The 24,114-nt window shown below is 44.9% G+C and overlaps 1 protein-coding gene across 2 annotated transcripts in view; it reads left to right on the top strand.

Moving 5' to 3' along the window:
- The first annotated feature begins 1,283 nt into the window (after nt 1-1,283).
- The window catches only part of LOC142586899 (uncharacterized), a 50,411-nt gene continuing 27,580 nt past the window's right edge, over nt 1,284-24,114 (top strand). The window contains exons 1-2 of one of the 2 annotated variants that reach the window (XR_012829286.1): nt 1,284-1,767; nt 2,513-2,652. Coding sequence is in view for 1 of the 2 variants with exons in the window: in XM_075697780.1 (XP_075553895.1) it covers nt 1,713-1,767 (55 nt within the window). In the remaining variant the exon portion in view is untranslated. Of the gene's footprint in view, nt 1,768-2,512; nt 2,653-24,114 lie in introns of those variants that run through there. The other variant, XM_075697780.1, reaches the window with a different exon arrangement.

Below are 24,114 nucleotides of genomic sequence, written 5' to 3'. Positions count from 1 at the left end.
TTCCTCGGTGTTAGGAAATAAGGTGCTCACTCAGCCCATCACATTTCCCTTTCTCTGAGGCGGTTAAGCAGACTTGTTTCGGTATGTTGCAAAATTATAAGCGAAACGATGCATGCAGAAGTTTCCAAAGTTTATTACAGATTTCCGATAAATGGCATATTTTTATCGTTTAGATAAACCTAGTTGGCCGAGAAGTGTACACATCTTGGTTTTGAGTCGTACGCCAGTCCAAAATTATGGGCCAATAAACAACCATGTCATTAGGATTTCATCTATTTACCCAGTTCGCGCTAACGTAATACGTTGTTTTTACGCTATTTAAATGTGTCTGAAGACTCGAATGGACTCGGACATGACCGATTTTATAATTTCGCTCCTGTCATGTTTGTATCGTTTTATTCTGTGGAAACGGCTCTTTTCTGAAACTTCGGTTTCGTGCACCATTTATACTCTTTAAGTCCTTGGCACTTCACTTTGCTAGGGCGACGGATTTCAGAGTGAGCAACTTGATAACGTACCAATAAATAGTGCAAGTGCACTGAAGAAGGCTTGTATGCATAAGTACTAATAAACTCGCGCACTAGAAGATTTTTGTACAGCGGTTTGCTTGTGCGCTTCATTTTGTGACTGCCTGCCGTTCAAGTAATATCATTAGCACTCAATGACGAGTGGTGCTTTTCATTTTTTTTTCATTCAAGTACTGGAAACAATGCGCCTGGTGGCATTATCTGCATAACTGAATTAATGCGTGGAAATCCTGCACCACATTTATCGCCAAATCAATGTACCCATCAGATTATCTGACTTTTTTCATGGCCTGAGCTGTTAAGTGATTCTAGTGTGAACAGTGCTCCCGTGCACATGTATATTTAAGAATGAAAGACGACGTTGGCATGCCATTAAAGAAATCAGTCCTACGACACATAAACAGTAACTCAGGAGAGAAATACAAGTTTAATGATACGCTGGAAGTAATAACTAGTCAGCCCTTGTACCCAATTATTGAGGTAATTTAAGTCTGCAAAAAATGCAATGCGACGATGGAACACTCAAGAGGAGACAATGCGGCATTACAAAAACAATAAATACCGACAGGTCCCAAAAAACTTGAATGAGCTTAACGAAAACGCAGAGGTTAGGAGCAGCTGTACTATTCTTGGCAAACCAGTTTGAGAAGGCGTTGTCTTGCTGCCTTCTATATTATTATAGAACGCCCACGGGGAGCGTGCCCCCCCCCCCCCTCCTCCCCTTCTTATTTTTTGTTTTTCTGGCAGGAGCTGACGAACACGTCATTGTCCACATAACTTCCAGCGCCGTTATGCGTGACAGCCTTTTTAGAAGGAAACAACAGCATGGCTGAACCATATAATCGCTTTGTTTTGTTTTTGTCGCCGCTCAGAAACTTCTGGATCTCGTCTGCATTGGCTTTATAAAAGAAAGCATAACACACGACGCAAGACATGCGGCTTCCAGGAACGTACTTCCTTTTTCCAGAGCACTCTTTTTATCAATGCACGGCATCATTTCTTTTTGTCTCGTCCGCTGTGCCGAGACACTGCATAAAGTACACAAAGGAACCTGCTCTACCTATTGTAAAGTGGTACGGTACACCGATCATTAGATACGTCCTCTGAGCAGTTACGCTTACAGCTATGTAACCAATAACAGTACAGAAACATTCATCTGCTCCCAGAAAGTGTACTTCGACAAAAATGACACCCCTGTTAAAGACAAGAAATTGCGCGGTGCACTGTAGCGTGGCAGTAGGTAAGTACATCATGTACAATGTGCTGCGGGTACATTTGATTAATTTTGAACACCTAATACAGCACAACAGCTGCAGTTTCTTGTTTGTAACATCTGGGCTTCTTGCAGAAGGTGCATTCGACTTCTCAGACGTATCATATTATAATTTCGGATGGCAACACCATAGCGTCTGCTGCTGGCTATGATACCAGTATGCCTGCAAAAATAGAAAAAAGAAAAATTATCGTGGGCGCACCACACAAAGCTCGTTCTAGTAATCATGTCGGTGAATGAAAATCTTTAGGAATTCCCAGTGTAAGATACAAGATTTAAAGAAATAAAGAACGCTTCCTTGCATGTTTCATTTTCGACGCACATATCTTCCATCATAAGTTTCGGTGCCGCCTTCAGTGCAACTATAGCGCGATAATTAAAATTTTCCGTCTCTTTTAGGAGTAACCTTTGTTGACGCGTTCGTGGCATTTTTTCCTGCGTATGTGGCCTTTAATGACAAACAAGTTTAGTGGGAGGGTGTCGCCATATAGGAACGGTGCCGCGAAGGAGCAGTCTATAAGCGCAAAGAACTAACAGCAAACAGCGCCACTGTTTCAAATGGCGAAACGAGTACAAACTCCGGCAGTTGCCTGTGACTCATGCCAACTGCTGCCGGAAAATCCACCTTATGTATGCCTCCCTGTAATATTTACACCCTCCTGCTTACTTTGGCTAATGTGTATCAGAGATGATCACTTCGGTTCTCTACCAGCTCCATGTAACGTCGACGCCTCGACAGAAGAAGGTGGTCGGTGTCTGTACGCTTGCTGAACGCAAGCACAAGAGGGCTGAAGCCGAACATCGTCGATAACCCGACAAGACCGCCGAAGCTTGAGCCACTTGCTTAAAGTAGATGAGGTATGTTGCCCATGGGAACGAGTTACCGGGTAAACAAATAAACACAAGGCGGCCATTTTGGAGCAAAGCCGGACCGCCGCCCCTCGGTGGCATGCGACGGCGAAGGCGGCTCGAACTGTTGCTCGCCCATACGCAGCCGCTCATACTTGCTTAGAGAAGCATTTCGTTAAGGGTGCCTTTGTAGCACCTGTGATCTCCTCAGGTTTGCCTTGTACGTTCACAGCGTCTAAGAGAGGTTCGTGAACCATTCTAGAACCACACTTCCCAACAGGCAACCTTACGTACTTTGGAGTGTGCGAGCTACTGAGCTATTGTGTGGCCGACAAGCAGCCACACAACATCTCACTCGAATGGCTTCACGTAGCCACCAAACGCACCGCCACCCCTTTCACCCCTTATCTACCCCCCACTTGCCTCTGCTGACTGATCTCGGCGAACGGTGTACCTGACCTTGTGGTTTGACTACCTGTGAGGCAGATATTTTCGAAGAGGCGAAGAGCGCCGAAGAACTGAGCACCCTCCCCATGGAAGATCCAGTTGAGGCCAACATGATTCTAAATCAATAAATTTTATGTCTTGGACAATTCCACACACTTCAAAACCTACTCCGCAGAGAATCAGAGATCTGTGAGCCCATTCTTTGACGAACACGGCGACGAGTTGTCATTTCCTGAAATCTACTTCAAGCATCCCAGCTGCATTCACGCCGAAGTGCGCCCCATGGCCTCTAGGCACGCAACCAGGGCAAATTCGCTGAACCAACCGAACCGGAATGGTGCCTTAAAATGTGCTGTATATAGCGCTACGTATATAGCGGTACGTAGCTAAGATTTAGGATTTGCACGGGACTCGTTACCTTTGCAAATACTAAATGTTTTGCTGAGGTTACCAAGAATATCTCGGAGAGGTCTATATAACATCCATCTTGTTTATAATTTACTTCAAGTAAAATAATTTCTTCGAAAACACAAGCTACCCTTAATTAATAGAATTAATACCGCGGGAACCGTCTTCCAATAGCCACTTGATTATTCTCCAGTCTGAACTGCACTGCGTATATTCTGCTTAGCACCAAGTAATCAAACGCTAGACAACAAACCGTTATAGTTGTCCGTGCACTTTAACTTCATACTCGCATATTGCTTACTTGATGTACAAATACACACGCCGTTCATGAGGCAATTACACCACAAATGCCTCCATTTACCGAGATGTCAATAGGAGTTTTCTGCCTGTTTTATTTTTCTGCACATTGTCTCGAAATTTAATCTATGGGGGGGCCTAACAAATATAGCGAGTACCACGCATTTTGGTCGATGTTCGGCAATTTTCTTTCATAGCAGATTTTGCTCTGAGCCTCTCGCACTTCGGATGACGCCCACCCCATGCTTACCTGGACAGCGGGATTTGTTGTTGTCGTTGTTTTCTACCCGTGCACTGAACAGCCGTCTTACAAAAGCCACTAGATTATTCTCCAGTCTGAACTGCACTGCGTATATTCCGCTTAGCACCAAGTAATCAAACGCTAGGCAACAAACCATTGTAGTTCTCCGTGCACTTTAACTTCATACTTGCATATTGCACAACCTTCAGAACAGCTCCATCGTTACCCGGAAGCAACCTTTGTGTAAAAAGTAAAATACGCTATTCTGAAAGGATGCGCTCTCTAGCCAACATGTCTGGCACCATCCAACTGTTACGCTTAGTAACCGTTATCACTTCTGGATGGCGCCAGAAAGATGGGTTAGGGTGTCGATGCTTTGTGTGCTCCTCTTCTTTATCAAGCTCAAAGTGAAACGTTTGCTCGGCCCATGGCTACCATCACCAGAGTGAACTTCTCAAACATCATTCCTAATTTTTTACAAAAAGCAAAGGTAAATTAAAAGGCTAAATGGCCACATATCCAGAAATATGTCTCGGTCTTCCGAGGCCATCGTTCTGTCTCCAGTTCGTGACCAATATCTCAGCGTTTTCTGTAAACTAAATATAAACGCTAAATCAGTTTAGGTTAATAAATAATTGTTCGAAAAGTGCATTCATGATCATTTCGCGATAATAGCTTGATTATTCATAGAGAGAATGAAGGTCGTAGTTGAGTTTTTGTATCTCGCGCTGAAGCATTGCGCCGGTACGTCACGGAGAGATCACGGATTTCAAAATTTCTTTTTCCTTACTTAGCACGCCTCGGCTTACTACATGTTCCAGTAACACGATGTGTTCAAACTTAAGCACCTACTTAAAGACAATGTAGTACATATTTAGTCGACCAAGAATTGCGTAGGTCCTGACAGGCGTCGAAAACGCCTATGGCGTTGCGACGTGCCGATGCAGGGACTTCAAGGCGGCGACCCGAGCCGTATTTTCTTTTTCCTCTTCCTGTTTTTGCATTTCTGGCCTTATCAAGGCTCTTCAGCGATAAGAGGAGTGTTTTTGATATTGTAGGAGAATAATTTGATAATACAGGTGGATTCATTTTTGCCAGCGTTAGTCGAACAATCTCGAAAAAAAAAATGTGTACATTCCGATTTTTCAGTCCTATATATGCTCTCCCTTGTTCTGTGAGCATGGTTTGATTATCTTTACCTCGCCGCTTTATTGCGTGAAGTGAACCAGGTAGACTACTTCACAACTGTAACTTTTAAAATACGTAGTCATCTTGTTTTAATCTCTGCAATGAGGGGCTCTTTTAGGTCTGTGGGAGTTGTAGCGGAAGATCCGACAGCGGTTATCTTAGCCCGCTATGATGTAACATTTCTTTTCCAATGCTATTTATTTTCTCGCTGCGTCGGTGGCTTAAGTGTCTGTGCATCCCCGTTATCACCGGGATCATGGTGTCGTAACGGTGGATAAAAACTGAATTGAGCAATGAATAGGATTTAGGCACAGAAATCTGTGCACTATGCCAACATTATTATTATTACTCATTTGCAGGTGATGATGGCGCGTACTACGAAATGCTGTTGCGAACAATTTCACAGGCCCTAGCGACAGCGCGTATGGAGACATTACAAATTTATGGGGAGAACTGATTACTTACTGTGATCACTCTAAGTAAAAATGTTCTTACTGGACGTGCCAATCAGCGTTATTTCGACTCGTAGGTGCAATACTACTAAACTGTTTTAAACATGGTGTTTTGTCTGATGAATACGGAATAATTTAATATAATAGCAAGCTTTTGCATTGAACTCCTTAGCATAGTCTATGATGATCGCGGTACGTTTACTAGTTTACAAAAGTTGTATCGCAGTAAATTGTGATTTAGAAATATATCTCGGATTCTACAGAGAAAAGAAAAAAAATTACCGACGATTACGTTACTTCCTAATGCGAAATTTGAGCGCAGCAAATAAGCTGTTTCACCTTTTCGATAGATTGAGGCAAAGAAATCGAGCAACACATGTATGCGCTATCACAGAATTTTTTTTTTATTTTTCACACGTATTCCTTTAACAAAGACTCCACTAACAGTTCTTGACAGTCATGAAGGAAGCTTTGTGGTCGTAGAAATAGACTGATATATGTTCGACTTGGTACACCAATGCTTGATTCTCAAAGACGAGATCTATACAAGTGCCTCGCGAGGTTGTCACAGCCGTGGGACGCGTTACGAGCGAGAGGAACGGGATGTTCTCCCGCATAAGTGTTAGGAAATTGCTGTTTGTCTTTATGTCAAGCCGCCACCGATCTGGCTCTCTGATTGCCACCGCACAGGGCGAACGGCAGCGGCAATTTCGGCTCGGGCGGTGCACATATACAGATCCGCCGCCACCGATCTGGCTCTCTGATTGCCACCGCACAGGGGTTGCATTGGAGGAGGAGCGAAGAAAGGAATTAAGTTCGAGCCGGCGCTTTGACAACCGGAGACTCGCAGGAAGAGGGGGGGAGGAGGGCGGCGTGTACACCCAGCGGCAAACGATGGGGGCAGAAGCGCGCGCAGCAAGCGGACGAAACGATAAAGGGAGGAGGGAAGAGATAGCAGCGACTGACTGATGCAACTGAAGAGCACCCTATCCGCCACACAAGAACAGGGGGGGGGACCCTTTCCTCCTCTTTCTGCATGGCGGCGACGGTGTTCTATGCAGTCACGTTATCTTGACTCTCTAGCAGCGACAGCGGCATCCAGCGGTATCAGTCGGTCGCTGCTAGCGCTGGGGGGATGAAAGGGGGGCGGAGCTGGTTACGAGGCCGACGACAACGCCGACGACGACGCGAAACCCAGGAACGGACGCCAAAGAGCTGCGCTCTAAAAAATTACTGACGATTACGATGTTGCTTAATGCCGAATTGGAGCGCAGCTCTTTGCGTGTTTTCATTTCACGATTCATTGTGTAGCGCGGAGAAATTGTCTTGTATGACCCGCTCCAAACGGAGGGAAAAGTAGCGCGACTACCTCGGTAATCGGTAGATCACAACAGGTAACGCGTGGCTGACGCGTGGGTGCGATTCAAAGCAGCCGCCGCAGACAGGCCTCCGATCGTGCAGCTCTTTGTTTATATATATGGTGTCTGTGACGTCCTCTGTGAACAGAAAGCGCGCTACTCTGGCGCCATCTCGTGGCCTTCCTTACTGCAGAGCCCGTCTTGCGCGGCACTGCGCTATAGAGAAGTGGTTCTTCTGGGGAAGGAGAAAAGGCTAGCGCCATTTTCTGCAACCCATACGGCAGCATGGCTCAGCGCCAGCAGGGTGGAGAGCATGGGGTTAAAAGAGAGAGAGGGTAGGAGGGAGAAAGGTAGAGGGTTGTAGAGATGGAAGCGAAGTAGTGGCCGATCAGGAAGCCCGAGGTGGTGGGATGGCCGTTAGGCCATCCGTCTTTGTAGAAATGTCCTATAGTCTCGCCGAGAGCCCCGACGAGTCGAGGTACTGGACGACACTTAGAAAGGCTGGTAGCTGATTACGACAGGGGAAGAGGATATCTTCCTGTCGTGAACATGGGAGCCCCAGGCGGTGGAACTCTTGCAGAAGTCGACCGCGGTGCTGCAGGTGAGCAGGGCAGGCCAGCAGGAGGTGCTCCCACACTGCGCTATTCTTCTCATGCTTTCGCTATACCCTCTCCTCCGCTTTCGTCCTCGCGCTCTTTTGGCTGTCGCCGATTTCTATCCCTCCGCATTCACTCTTTCATCCTTCGCTTCGCTTGTTCGCCCGGTTACGAGGGGCGGCGACGCCGACGCTCGCCGCAGGAACGTGTACCTAAGAGTCGCGCGCTAAAAAAAACGCGCGATATCATACCAGCAGCCACATAAAATGTCCTGCCACCGATGTATCTCATAGTAGAAGTAGGAACCAGGCGAAAAACTATATAAGGGGCAATTCTGACTATGTTGAGCCCCCGTACTCGGCAATCTGAGTAAAGCATTGAAGAAGCTGCGCCGTGATGACATTGAATGTTTACGTGAAATCGTGAATCACATTCGCCCACAAATACACTGACAGTAAACGCCAGGGCGACAGAACACGTCGCCCTAGTTCTAGCATGTATGCCTCTTTGTATAAAAACATCCTGCGCATGCTTTCTTTCTTCTCGTTTACACCGTCTTGGTGGAATCGTAAGAGTTGTTAGTCAATGTACGGGCACTATATGGCGAAGGCGCCTACTAATTATCTCAAATTGCGGCTGGCATATGTAGCCCTACACCTTGGCATAATATTCCAGTACCGGCAAAATAGACAGAACATTCATGCTTATCTAAAAAGTGATCGTTAAAGTGTCGTCCAATGCACAGGCGAGCCATCTTTCCTGCTCTCAGTAACATTACCCAGCTCTTGATATTTATGTTTTAAAGACACGTCACAGCCGTGAAATTCACGAAAATTCTTCCTCAGATCTTAATTTCCACATTCCCCAAACATATACAGTGCATGTCCTCTATTAGGGCATGCAATAGTACTCAAATTGATTTTTGAAATAAACCTATCAATTTAATAAGAAATGATTAGATATATTATTGAGTCTGCCGAATAATGTGGTTATTGAGGTGACTATGTGATTCATTGTTGAATATTGTTTTTAGTGACGGTATGTTCTGTAGATTTGCGTAAATCATATTTTAGTAATCGAAGAGGCTTGCCCACCTAAATTAGAATAGCAGTTCTGCAGAATGCACTAGGCGTCACACATGCTTGTCTCGCGTTGACAAATACTCAACACAACATAACGCAGTACTTGGGAATAAATTTCTTAGGAAAGGGAACATATGTTATGCACATGACGTTGACCATTGATTATTGCACAAATGACTATCTCACCTGGCATAAATTACTGCACCATGTTTGGCGTTCTGACCGCACTAGAAAGCTATCCGCTTGTAAAGAATCCTAGTGATGAATTGGAGTTGCAATTCTACACCAATTTGAGAAGCGTGGCTTCTCAAAGAAAAGGCTGATTACATCGGGGATAAGGTTCGACAGCAGATTCCATAGAGGTATTCCAGGTATTCCATAGAGGGGAAGCAGACAAAAAAGAAACAAACACCTTATCGACTTTTTTCTATAGACCGTCTATAGACTGCGAGTAGACAAAAAGAAATAGAAACCCTATCGACTTTCGTCTATAGAAAGTCTATAGACAAAGTATGGACAAAAATAGATAGAGGCTGTGTCCACTTTCGTCTGTAGGTATTCTATAGAGGGGAAGCAGATAAAATGGAAACAAACACCTTATCGACTTTTTTTATAGACCGTCTATAGACTGCAAATAGACAAAAAGAAATAGAAACCCTATCGACTTTCGTCTATAGAAAGTCTAAAGACAAAGTATGGACAAGCTAGCGTATTGAATGTCCGGCAGAAAATGAGCTATACAGCGTCTAGTGAACGACATTTAACTACTGCCTCGAACCGTTCGGTTTGAGGCTCCTGGAATGAGTCCTGGAGGTCATGATTGCTTCTTCAAGTCGAACACGGCCCTATAGTAGAAACAAAGGTAAATATGATAATAGTGCGCTCGACATGTCGGCTGGGAAATGGGAAATAATACTTCGATTGATTTCTTGTCGCGCCTGCCTAACACTTGTGCTTCTAAGGAAACCTGACTTAGCTCTCGATCTTACGTATTGAGGTCAGCGACGGGAAGTACAAATGCACAAATGCGTGTTGACTGCCAGAAAGTATCTCTAACTATAGCTTGCATGTTGCTCCTTGTTTATTCGTCGCCACCGTCGTGGTGATCACCTTCATCATCATTACTGGCCTAGTTTATGCACATATCAGAATGAAGACCCCTCGCAGCGATCTGTGCGTTGTATGCTAAACAAATCGTGAACAAATGTTTTCCAGTACTTGAAACTTCGTGATTTCTTCCCTCCTCAACTTACGGCTTTTTATTTGTTTATTTTTAGTTACGACCTTGGCTTTTTTGGAGCTTACCTATGCAAGTCTACCCTCCCTGGCCGGAACCAAAGTTTTCGGTGATCATACAAGGACAACGCTTTCGGGAGTTGCTGCTGATCCTACAATCAGATCAAGCCTTCCTGTTGTAGCAAACGCTCTTCGGGCTCTTGACTTGGCGACTCAAAGTACAGCGCGAAGCGTTTTCACAGGCATAATCGGTGCTCTCCGCGGAGAGGTGGTAAATGCGTACGAAGAAATGCTGCCGACATCTGAAGAAGGCCCAGTCACAGCACTACCTTCAGAAAGGGTGAACGCCGCAGTGAAATTACCGGAAAGAAAAACAATTTTGGATCCACCTGCTAACCTACACCAAGCACGGGCTATCGTAGAGAGTTCCTTGACGGCACGTTCGATCTCTTCAGTACATTCGCCCCATGTCGAAGAGAGAGCCTGGTACAACTTTTTCAAGTCTTCCTCCGGAGGAAACAAGAAATCATTGATTGAAAAGATAAAGGCGGCAGCGATGCCAGCGTTTCCCTTCAACTCTGTGAAGCGTCAAAACAGGGGCCCGCTAGACCGGTTCAAAAGTATCCTGCGCGGGTAAGAAAGAAGAGCCACTATGAAGGGTCTTGTGAGACCTGAGAAGCGCGAGGCTGGTACGGTGGTACGGAACTGCCGTCGCTAAAGAATATCTGCAAGCTCTGGCTAGAACCCTGAACTTTGCTTGTGTTATTCCGAACGGGCATTCTTGATTCCGAAACTTCGTATACTGATAATTGAGTGAAATAAACTACTTGATGCTCGCTGGAATAACCTTTCTTTGTCTAATTGTGTTGTCTCTTTGATTTGTTTTCTCGCAGTTAAACTTTAGAAAAGCTCAGGCAAACAAGTTACCTAAAAACACGTGTTTTTAAGTAAATTGTTAGCCTGCAGCGAATGAGGTCGATTAAATGGAGAGGGATTGCAATTTTTGTCCCGCTGTACATTGGGATAAACATTGCAATCCATCTCTCTATTTAATTAGTGTACTTCGCTGCATGTTTCTTTTTCTCAATTACATAAGCAGCATTCTTGGTCTAAAGCTCCTACAAGTCTATTCACGTGAACATAAGTATAGAGTTAAAACAAGATATACGCCTTGTATACTGTGCATATTTACTTAAATGCATAATATAAGCTAATCGGATGTCTTTACCAGGAAACTTGTTTTTTTAGCTCTACGTGACCTACTAATGCAATGAAATTACTATTCGAATGCGAGATTGTCCGTTAAACACAGCTTATTTGGTGCGTAGCTTCCGAGATAGAAAGGAGGGCTATGCTACGAGTGACGTGTGGGGAAAGTTCAATGTTGTTGGCCTAAATATGAGGTCTGGAAATAAGTACTAAAACCGTAAATAAGTGCCCTATGTCAGATGCCCGCTGGACTTCGGCGGCGTTAACCAATACTGCTCGTTTTATATCATGGATATGGCTGGGCCGGTTATGGGGAATGTGAAAGCAATGTTTAACTGAGTGGGCTAATAAGGTAAACGAGCTGCTACGCCCTTTTTCGCTTCGCTATGTATATTATATCAGCGTTTGCATTTAAGGATCATTACACCGCTGCTTATGAGAAAATGCGCAATAGACCAGTGCACAGTGCCAATTTCATTCCGATACATACCGCTTACAGTATAATAGAACCGAAAGTCCTTTAAGAAAATGTTAGCTCTCGAAAATTTCTTTGTATAAGAATAGGTTGTCTTTCAGTGAAAACGCTGACGCAGTAGGTATAGAATATACTACGTCTTTTATATTTTATGTCCTATATTTCTTTTTTAATTTGAAGGATAACCACGTAACAATATTGTCACGTTGTAATAGCGGTGACAAACACAGTACCAAACTGTGTATCAGAAAACTAAATTTTGATTGCGCAAACATGTGGCCGTAATAGCAAGCGACACTCAAAGCATAACGGTAGCGGCGAGCGCAGTCACCAATGATGGAAATCTGATCTGTGGGTCAAGCTAGTCGGTTTTTATACATCACTCGTCTAAGGTTCCAATGTAACCATTGCATGGTGACCGCGCCTTCTAGAGACTACTACACAATTAGCGTCACGCATACTGTCAGATTACACAAAGTACGGTGTCAACAGCCACAACAAATGCAATCAATGAAAACCTTCGAGTAAGTTCCAAAGCAAGCAGGTACGCCTTGCGCTGAGCAATAACCTTAAGTACTTAGCGAGTGAAACGCAGTCCCCTAGAAAAGGATGAATAAGTACACATGTCAACGATGTCGTCTTCAAAAGCCTCTTACCGATGCTTCGAACGAAAGAGGAAAAGAAAACATAGTAAAGCACACGCAGCAAAGAAAAACAAAAACGTGCAAAGAAACAAGGTCCCAGGGTACGTTAGAGCTCGTAAAAGGGCTTATGGAGCACTATATATATATATATATATATATATATATATATATATATATATATATATATATATATATATATATATATATATATATATATATATATATATATATATATATATATATATATATATATATATATATATAGACTACTTCAGCTCACGAGCAGTGCTGCTGTGGACCGCCTGCCAGGACCTCATAGTCCAGTGCGCTAATGCGTCGGATTATCTTGTAGGGTCCGAAACAGCGTCGCATAAGCTCCTCACTGAGTCCTCATCGGCGTATTGGGGCCCAAACCCAAACACGGTCGCCGGGCTGGTATTTCACATGGCTTCGTCGAAGATTATAGCCAGGTGCGAAAGACAGGTGCGATGGAACCCGTGGCGGCGGTGTGGGTATTGCTACTCATCGCCAACTTAAGTGCTCTTTTGTAAATATAAGAACGCCTCTAGAAATGATTTGGACGTGCTGCCACGCCACTTCACCGCGCACACTCATCGGCTGTTGCTATCGTCAACCGTGCAGTGATAGCTCCTTTCTTTCGTTTTTTTCACGATGCGTTGTTTAAATTAACAACGGCTCATCCTAACACCCCCATATTGTTACTCGGGGACTTCAACTTTCGAACTATAGATTGGAGTAACGTTGCGTCATGCCCAACACAAACAAACATGGCTAGTGAATTTATAAACATTTGCTTGCTGTTCGGTCTATCGCAGCTTGTTACTAAACCTACGCGAATAACTCAACACTCATCAAATATCCTAGATGTTGTCTTAGCGTCACACTCCGCAAAGATACCTCCTCTTACGTACGTCAGTGGGTTAGCGATCACACCGTCATTCCTGCCACGTTTCCTTGCAATATACTCAAACGTAAAATATCAAAGAAAGTACTAACACTATATGAGAAAGCCGATTATTCAAGCATTAATCGTGAACTTTCTATCTTTCATGAGCAACTTGCCCTTACGTGTCAGCAGCGGTCGACTGAGAGTAACTGGGCACTTTTCAAAACAGAAATGCTGCGTTTAATGGGTCCTTACATTCCAACTATCACGATAAATGAAAGAGCGCGTTCCTCCAGGTTCAACACTACTTGAAAGCGCTCAAACAATAAGAAAAATGATTATTTCGTGTAGCCAAATGCTCAGGTTCTTCTTCTGCCTGGGAAAAATATAACAAAGCTACTAAAAAATATAACTCATTAAAAGCACACACAAAACGTAATTTTGTTTCTACTGCCGTCCCAAACATGTGGCACTCTAACCCGTGGCGTTTTTTTTGGAGAACGATAAAACCCGTGACTAATAGCTCTATTTCTCTATGTGATAATTCTGGCTCACCCATTTCTGACTCAAATGTTCCTGATGCCTTGAACCTTGTATTTTGTTCAATGTTTGCAAAAGAACCTGCCAATGAACTACCAGATTTACCATTTTTCGATTTTACGCCAATGGAAGGTACTAATTTTAGGCCGGAAGGCATCGTTAAGGTAACAGATGGCCTGAAGTGCTCATCATCCTGTGAGACCGACGGCATTAATGCCAAAGTGTTAAAAAATACGAAGTATGTCTGTAGTTCGATCCTCTGTATCATCTTTCAGAAATCACTTGACACATGCATTGTTCCAAGAGACTGGAAAACAGGGAAAGTCATTCCAGTCTTGAAGAAAGGTGATCGGTCTTCCCCAGGTAACTACCACCCCATTTCACTCACCAGCGTATGCTCCAACATCATGGAACATGTCATTTACTCTCATGTTGCAAACTTCCTAGCTTCAGTGAAGTTCTTGCACCCTAATCAACATGGCTTCAGGAAAGATCAATCATGCGAAACGCAGTTAGCTTTATTTATTCATGATATTCATTTAAACCTCGACTTCCAACTGACACCCTGTTTTTACATTTCGAAACGGCTTTCGATAAGGTTCCATATTCTCGCCTTTTACTAATATTATCACGCCGAAACATCCACCCACTTGTTCTTAACTGGATCCAGTGTTATTTAACTAACCGAAAACAGTTTGTATATGCTAACAACCTTACATCTTCCGCTTCCTTCGTTCTATCTGGTGTATCTCACGGCACTGTTCCTGGGCCACTGCTATTTTTAATCTACTATAATGACCAGCCATTCACTGTAACCTCTGCAATACGCCTTTTCGCTGATGATTGTGTCCTATACCGCCCAATCAATACCGTCACCGACGTCTCTACTCTTCAGGAGGACCTCTTTCATATTCAAGACTGGTGTGCTACATGGCTCATGTCCCTAAAAGTTAGTAAGACTGTGCATATTTCATTCCATCGTCGACCTAACTACATTCCCCCTGCCTACAAGATTAACAACTGCACTATATCTACTACCGACTCCTTCAAGCACTTAGGAATTCACCTATCCAAAGATTTGTCTTGGACAAATCACGTAAGCCACATAATTAATTCAGCTAACAAAATTCTTGGTTATCTTCGCCGTAATCTCTTCATGGCACAACCACCCGTGAAATGACTTGCAAATAAAACGCTTGTGCGACCAAAACTTGAATATGCTTGTGCTATCTTTGACCCTTACCGAACTAATCTCACTAAAGCCTTTGAAAGCGTTCAGAACCGTGCTGCTAGATTTATTCTTTCAGATTAATCATATCACACTAGCGTTTCATCACTAAGATCTAAACTAGACCAATCGCCTTTTGCCTCTCGTCGTCGCATCTTTCGCCTATGCCTCTATCACAGGTTTTTTTATTCCATACCTCGTGACAGCCATGGTCCAGCTGGCTTATCGTGTTCGTCGAACATGCCATCCAAACTCAGTAATCCCACCACAAGCCCGCACCACTACGTTCCTGCAGTCGTTCTTCGTCCGAACTGCCCGAGACTAGAATGGCCTTCCCAGACAAACTGCACTCAACCGCGATACAGAATGCTTTATATCTGCCATTGGGTGTTCCGACTCATCTTTCTAATTTCCACATCATCAATCCCGCCTTTTACATGCCCACCCCTCATGTAATGTCCTATTTTGGACCCTTGAGGTATTAATAAATAAAATAAATAAATACAGGGTGGTAAGTTTTTCTAGAACAATCTGCCCACCATCCTTCAACAAATCTGCCGTTACCTGATCCTCCCAAGCTGCCTTCCCTCTTTGCATAGCTCCCAAGGCTTTCTTTACTTCTTCCGGCGTTACTTGTGGGATGTCAATTTCCTCTAGACTATTCCCTCTTCCATTGCATTCGTGGGTGCCACTGGTACTGTTTAAATCTCTACAGAACTCCTCAGCCACTTGAACTATCTCATCCATATTAGTAATGATATTGCCGGCTATGTCTCCTAGCGTATACATCTGAATCTTTGCCTATTCCTAGTTTCTTTTTTACTGATTTTAGGCTTCCTCCTTTCCTGAGAGCATGTTCAATTCTATCCATATCATACTTCCTTATGTCAGTTGTTTTACGCTTGTTGATTAACTTGTAAAGTTCTGTCAGTTCTACTCTAGCTGTAGGTTTAGGGGCTTTCATACGAACGAATCAGCGCCATGTAAAGGTGGGACTTAACCCTTATACACACAAACTTGCTTTTTTACCTCGATGGCCCACTGAGGGTTTGGTTCGAGACTCACGATGTTGACATCACAAGCTGGGATTCTTTCAAGAGAAGGTGCGTGCCATTTTCGGTGACAGCACTGGTTGGCAGCTTGCTGTGCGGAATGAGCTGGCGACTCGTGCATAGACGTCTACCGAGTCATAGGTACCTTGCAGTCAGGACGTTATCGCTCTTTGCCGCAGGGTTGACCAGTACATGGCCGAGTCCGAGAAGCTTTGTCATGTGCTGAAAAGTGTTGCCGACAAAGCTTTTAAACTGCTGATTTTTACCAACGTTCATACCATAGATACTATTATCAAACAGTACCAGCGGTTTGAGAAAGCCGAGAGCCGCCGTATATCTCACAGATTCACACTGCTGCCCAACACTGCCGCAACTTCATCGTTTGATGCCGTTTTCCCGCCGCCCACCTATGACAACGTCGCGCGCATTGTTCGTGGCGAGAATGAAGCTGCGTCCAGCACCTTTTCAACCTCCCGTATTCGCAATGCCCACCAGTGATTCATCTCCGCCATCGGTGCCCCTCACCCTGACTGTATTCGGGCTGGAGTTTGCAAATCTCGACCTCCCATCAGCGTGCCCTCTGACTCGTGCTTATTCTCGGCCTTATTCCACCGGCACCGCTCGACACTCCCACACTTGTCGTTTGCACTTCCGTAATCCTACAGAACAGAGAACGCCCGATGAACAGCCCATCTGCTTCTTCTGTCATCAGGCCGGGCACATTGCTCGTGATTTTTGTAGCCGTAAGACCTACACACCTCGACAAACCTTACCTACTGTGCTGCGTCATACTCCTTCAACCTGTTCAGCCGCTGCCTCCCCTACTTATTATTTGTCATCCTCCACGCGCCTCTTACCTCTGACGCCCTTCCCGTTCACTGCTTCTGCCACTCCCCGTCGCCTCAATGCCGCCAATCCCACTCACCGCAGCCTCGTCGCTTTTCCTCGCCGACCTTCTCTTGACCCTGGCAGCCAGAAATCTAGATCATGTTGCTTATGGAGGTGAAGCTGCAATGCCATCACCCCCTTCTACTGACACTCCCCACTCACCGTAGCCTCCTAGGAATAAAATTCGACAATCTTCCTGTAACCGCCCTCATCGATACTGGCGCACACCTATCCAATATTAGTACCCCTTTTCGCCACCGCCTGCAGAAGATTATGATGCCGTCTGCAACATAAACAGTACGTGTCGCCAATGGTGGTGCTGTTGAAGTGACAGGAATGCTTACTGCTCCGCATTTACTCTGACCCCCTGATGTAGTGAAACAGAAGTAAAGAAAAAAATGGTGAAACCAATACCCACTGGCCGTGCCAGCATTGTCAGCCGTCACACTGTTCTTTTTGCCATCCTTGCTCGCTGCCCAAGTGACCTTACACTTGGCCTTGAGTTTATTTCGGCAAAATCGGCCTTAACGGATTGTTCTGCTACACTTTCCCTTCATCATCCTCTTCAATCGGATGCCTGTGGCACGCCCGTTAGCCGCTTAAACCCAAAGCTTTTTTTCGCCTTGAGCCGCCATATGTTTGTCGTCGCCCCCTCCCGTTCCTGAGGATGATTATATCATCACCCCCATTAGTGACTTACGACTAACGCGTAATGTCATTGTGCCACATACCATTGGCACAATGGTAGATAACTGTGTGTCTCTCCCACTCCTGGATTTTGGTCTGAGCCTTCAAGTGTCGTCCCACAATATGTCGCTTATCCAACTCAGGGCTAGAACAGATAATGGCGTGAAGGTTGTCGCCGTAAATGCTCTTGATGAAGCTGATGTTTCCCAGTCACCAGGTTCTGAGGACACTATTTTTCGAAAGATGGTGTCGTCCGCGCCCTTACAGGGTCGTCCGCTAGGTCACGGACGTCACCTTCGATATTGTTCCCGTCTCGCTTACTGTGCCACCTACGATTGCTCTCATTGGCATAGCGCCCGTCAGCAGACTGAAAGCATACCGCCCCCTTTCTAATATCAATGTTTAAACGCCACTGAGGCTGCGCTCCTACCACTGGGAGTGATGTTACGAAGCTAACTCATTCTGAGAGAGACATTTTGCCTCGAGCAGATGACGAATAAGACGGGTCTGCCTGGTGTGCACACTACCCACCATCTTGGTTGCTGCTGTGTACGTAAGTTTGAATGCATCGCAAATAGTCACGCCTCGTGTCGTTTTACGGAACAATTTTGAGCAGTAAATGAAGTTTCTCCAGCCTTCGTAGCCATGTATCAAACGAACTATGTGTGAGCGCATATATGACCTATGTTACAGAAAATTTAGAATAGGTGTCACTGAACGCAGTAATACCTCGTTAACTCTTTTTCCTTGTATGCTGTACATATTTTTTATTGTCGACCGTCTAGTATTTGCATTGATGCCTCGTCACTTGGTGATAAACAGTTCGGAAAACATGGGTTTGAAGTCTGCGTGCCATCTTAGTATAATTACCCGACTCAGGCACTTCACATTTTAATGGGTCTAAAGACGTGATTCCTGGCGCTAGTCGTCACATTTTGATCTGTCTGTTTGAATGCAGCCAACGCGCTAGATTATCACGTATTCTATGTAGCGGAAGTCAGAGCTGGCTTTTCCTCTAATAGATTTTTTTCAACAAATGTTTTATTTCTTTATGGTATTGGTTTCATTCTTTATTTTGAAGGTTTTCAGCCTTCCCAAGTACGAGAAGAAGGGATTAGTTTTCTGCTGATTAGCACCACTGATTTAATTCAACATTACTCGAAATTTGCGAACGAGAGAAGGAACGGGCGTCGGGGGCATCGGCGGCATTCTCGGTGGTCGCGTAGTTGGCGACGGAGAGGTAGTTGGTTGCGTTTTACAGGCTGGAGGTGTGGTCGTGGTGGTCTTGGGTGGCGACGTCGTTGTTGGCGATAGAAGGCAAGGGTTATATCGGCCTACACAGACGCACTCGTAGCGGCAGCAGTAGCCATGACCTGCATGGCACCATGGCGGGAGCTTTGCACGAACATGAGGTGGAAAGAGGAAGAAGAGTTAGCGAGCAACTTTCTTTTTAACAAAAAGGATACACTCATGCGTTAGGTTCGGTATTACAATTCTGAGTAGGTGATGCGCTCTTTCGTGAGGCACCGTCTGGAGTAATACATTCGCCTATGGGCGCGAGCACTTGGCTTTAAAGGAGACGAAAGCTTTGCAAAACATCCGCGATTGTTATGACAACGCACTAAAACACCAAGACGGCCTGAAAGCCAACGCGAAATGGAAAAAGTAGAAGATGAGTTGGCGTCAGCCAATCGTATAAGTTCTCCGGCGTAGTTTCGTTCCCCTGCGTGCGCCCCGGTGAGGCTGGTCGAAGGTACGAACTGCAAATATGGTTCTAGCACAAGGAAAACTAAGCCCAAACAAGGGACAGAAAGATCGCCATTCTGTGAACTCAGAAAAAGTGAAAAGCGCTATTACGCCGACGTGTCCTCGCACGGCGCCCGTTAAGCCATGCGAACACACGATGGAAGAGAGCTTTCACTTGTGAGAATCGCAGCTTGTTGCAGCCAGTTTCTCCACTTCTTCCATAATTAGTGTATCCGAGATGCTGCTCCAGAGTTTGAAGGACGTTAGCAGAGGGCCTGACCAGCTGCACAGAAATAAGAAGACTGCAAGCTGTGCCGTATATGCACAAGGCGCAGCAGAATCTGAAAAATCCTCCGAATCGGAACGGCGTGCTTGTGGTTTTCTCCGGCCCGAATAAGCTGTCGATGCTCGGCGCCCGCGTTGCCTGTCGAAGCAAGGCCCAGCCTGCGTCCACAAAGAAGCACGCTTGGCCTTGTCTGCGTTATGCCGTCGGCACTATTTAAGAGATACCTCCAAGTCGCGGCCGAGTCCACATCGACCGAACTTAAAGTTTCACTAACGACGGATTAAGGGAGCACAGCCTATTGATAAGAAATGGTAGAGGTTCGCTGCGTGTTGCTGTTTGGGGACCCATGTCTGCTAGGTAAGAGCCTGGATTCTCTGGCACGTGAACTGCTGGCAGCGTATTACATAAATAAAAAGAGTGACACTTATATCCGTGTCCCCTCTGTCACATTGCACAATAAAAAAAATAGAAATTATCAGATTATCCATGCTGATTTTTTGGTCTTGATGGCATGCCGTTTTGGTTTGTACGGACATACAGTCGTTTTTCTAAAATGCGTAAGCATTTCGAGGCCTACCAAACGAGGAATCCTGTCCGCCCGTACATCACGTAAGTCGAATCGCTATAAAGAAATTATTGTACACAACAAAACAGGAAAGGAAGAACGTTCACGGCGATGAGTTTCGAACCTATGACCCCACGCTCAAAAGACGAGCGTAATTACCCACTGGGCTAAGCACCTACGCTTCCAGAAGGTGAATATAACTGAACCATATGATTGAGTTGTACCTGTGGTACTTAACAAATGTCATAAGGATAACACTTTATATGATGGCTTTGCAGAAACATTTCGTGATGATGGAATAAAAGCCATCTCTAGGAATGGATATAAAGCCAACTCGGAGCATTTTGGACATCAAGAAAATTCCGATTTTGTCAAAATATAATGCCAAGCACGCATCATCCTCGATGCGCTTCGTTGGTCGTGGGGTTCCCCTTCAGTGGGGACATTCCTTCGCCGACCGGAATGCCACTAACCTGTGAGGCCTCTCACATTTCACGTTACGCCATATAGAGAGATAATGACTGCATGAGGTGAGCAGGATAATAAGGAGTGAAAAACGTTTCTGTGGGTCTCATCACGGCTGATAAATGTTCTAGGTGGATCGATAAGGTGCTAAAAAGCGATAAGGGCTTATAATTGTCGGAGCAATTTTGATAAGGAGAATGAGCACCGATAAGGCTTGATAAGAGTTGGATCAGGTGCGATCAAGTTGATAAGTACCAATAAGTGTTGATAAGGGTCGGATCATGTACGATTAGGTTCATAAGGACTGAGAAGACCGAATAAGTGTCACATATTGCGATACGGCTGATACGGGCCGATAAGGCTTGATAAGGCTTTGACTGAGTCCGATAAGACCGATAACAACTGATGATGGTTGGATCTATTTCGATAATGTTCATAACGACCGATAAGAGTTGATAAAGGTCTATACAAGTGACATCAAATTTCATAACATTGATAATGATATCGAGCTGCGTGGATATGAGCAAGTAGCAAAGTGGTTGCGCACACATAGACAAATCCCAGAGGAGTTTCTGCATGAATTTTTATTCGTATAGTGCACTTGCTGATTTTGCGCATGTAAATGCTCCTTGTATAAAATATCGGGGTTTGTAATAAATTCAGTTGGAAGTTGACGCTCTTTCTGTCCTGTCTTCCTTCCCCTTAGCTTTCTTGCGGTAGAACCACATTCGAAGCATGAACCAACTAGTTCGGCATCGCATTGCTCCGAAATGTACAGCTTGGGCGCTATAACGTAAAGCTATTCCAATTCTGCAATAAGCCCTGTGCGATTGGTCAAAAACTTTTTTGGACCATCCCCACTTCGTCTGTCTGTCACGCGACGTCACGAAAACCGCGATAGCTCCCCATCAGATATGACGCGTCCACAGTGATTATGCATGACTGGACCAAACAAAAGAAAAAAAGAAGTTATTTCTTATTCGACGCCTTTTCGCCATTAGCCATCGGCTATTGGTCAATAGTTTTCGGGCTGCACCCACGTCACCTGCCCGTCACGCGACGTCACAAAAGCGCGAAATATCAAAGCGTGAAAGTGGCGTGTATACGTTAAAAATGCATGAATGTGCCGAACAAAACTGAATTTTCTTCTGAATAGCCGCCGGCTGCCCCGTTCCGAAAGAAATAAAAAATGCCTGCCGCCGATCGCTCAGGCACTGGCCACTTGCACCGACCGGAGAGCTTGGGTTTATTTGCGTACAATAATACTTTTTGCGTGGCAGCGTAGTGCTTTCGAGAACTGTCGGCACGTTTATGGCCTCACTCTGCCAACTCTTCTTATCTAAGGATTTGCTTTAGTGGCTTTCTTGAGCTTCCGTTGCATGCCGTCACGATTTTCGATCAGCCGCCGCAACCTAAGTAAGAGTAAGCGGACCAATCGCAGACGCCGGCACCACCCTGTTCATCTGGTTATCGATTTTCAGTGCACTGGCTCGACCCCATCGAATCCCTCTCCTCTTGAGCGTGCTCCTCACCTATTGTCAGCCAGTTAGATAAGAAAAGCCGCTCAGTGTAGGCAATGTTATTGGTTTTTCAAGCAAAGTGACCTCATGAGGAGAAATTTAGGTTGATCCGTTCAGACAATCGTGCGGGGAATCGCCCGATGCTTGCGTCGGCGGTTCCGGAAATTTTACGTCAGGGAATAGGAATAAAAGCATATTGGAATAGTTTTACGATATAGGAACCCCTGACTTCTTAAAATTTGTGGACACTGATTTGTTTTGTTCAAATATATAACTTCATTTGTCGTATAACAAAGCAAATTACCATGTTTGTTGCTTGAAGCCAGTTTAAAGAATGAAACGTAGAAGATCGTTTTCTAATGTACTAACTAAATAAGTGGAACTTCATTCCATTGACTCGAAAGGCGACATCGTACCACAAACAATATTAGAGTTGTAGCACTCCGAACTGTTCTAACAGTTCTAATAGCACACTTCTCGGATTGTGTCGTAATGTTTGAGTTTGCGGATCGTTCTGTAATAAAATGAATGAAGAAAATGAAGTGTGGATAGCTCAAAAGGCGCCAATGCACCATGCCGATTAAAATTACATCTTTGGACGGCAACAACCTGAACCCTGAGATTTATGCAGCTTTATAGCATCCAAAATAACTTTTCATAAGAACACTTCTCAAAATTTTCGGATATATTTGTATATTTACAGCTACATGCATTGCAGCTTCAAAAAGGGGAGAGGGGAACAGAATGTCCTCTATGTGACTGCGCTCAATTTATACAACAGGACCAAGCCTTGAGACCTGCTGTGTAGCAGAGTGCTACGTTGGCTTAGATAATGTTACACAGTTTCTTTTTTTTTTAATTATGGAGCTCTACGTGCAAAAACCACTTTCTTATTATGAGGCATGCCGGAGTGGAGGATTCCGGAAATTTCGACCACCTGGGGTTTTCTAACGTGCACCTACATCTAAGTACACGGGTGTTTTCGCATTTCGCCGCCAACACTGCCGTTGCCGGGATTCAATCCCGCGACCTCGTGCTCAGCAGCTCAACACCATAGCCACAGAGCAACCACGGCGGGTGCACAACTTCTACGTGCGAGACATCATATCAAATAAGTCGAAGACAGGTCGGAAGAAGACAGTGCTGATGTAACCATCTTGTTATCTGTCTTCAGCTTTCCGCACTATCTCGCCCTTCAGAAGATCGCACTTTAGCTTTTGGTTGATTATTTATTCATCTCCAGGGTTGTCCATGCAGTGACACCTATGTGTGTTTTGTTAGGTGAAATACCTTCGTAAACAACGTGCTGGAAAATATTTCTAAATTGCGTGGCAAATTTCTTTTAATTGTCTTTCTTCACGCAAAAAAATTATTTGCCACCATCACCATCTTCTCCAATCGCATATGTGAGTTTGTGGCTCTGAGATGAACAGTGGTCAAACAAGCGATGTTGCCAACGCCAGCGCATCGACAAGAGGATTCTTCTTTATCAAAGTACTAACAGCAGATGCTGTTCTGACACAGGCGTACTTACTACCGAGTATTACTGGAATCTGAAGGAACCTGAAGGAACCCACCGTGTGCCGCCGGGGGCAATGTTCTGACTGGTGTTGCAGAAGTCGTAGCGCGCTCTTTTAACCACGGGGTGCATTTCCTTCCACGAGGATAGCTGATATTTTTCACAAGTACAGCACCAGGAGGGCACATGTAAACGGCAAACGGAGGCCTCAAGATAGCACTCGAGATTAAAATAAATCCGGCGGAGCAGGATCTCCGGGACTCCAAAGGGGTAGCGGGGTGGGATCAAAGCTTGAAGCAGGGTGCTCCGTGAATTGGTGCCGCTGAGGCCCGAGCATACCAGAGAATGTTTGCGTACAAAATTGGCTTTCCGTGACAGCGGGCAGCCAGTCTTATAAACCCCTGGCAAGCGCAAGCCTCGGCCATGGCC

Source organism: Dermacentor variabilis, chromosome 7, assembly GCF_050947875.1.
Source record: "Dermacentor variabilis isolate Ectoservices chromosome 7, ASM5094787v1, whole genome shotgun sequence".
Lineage (NCBI taxonomy): Eukaryota > Metazoa > Arthropoda > Arachnida > Ixodida > Ixodidae > Dermacentor > Dermacentor variabilis.
This window is presented reverse-complemented; position numbering and strand designations above follow the sequence as displayed.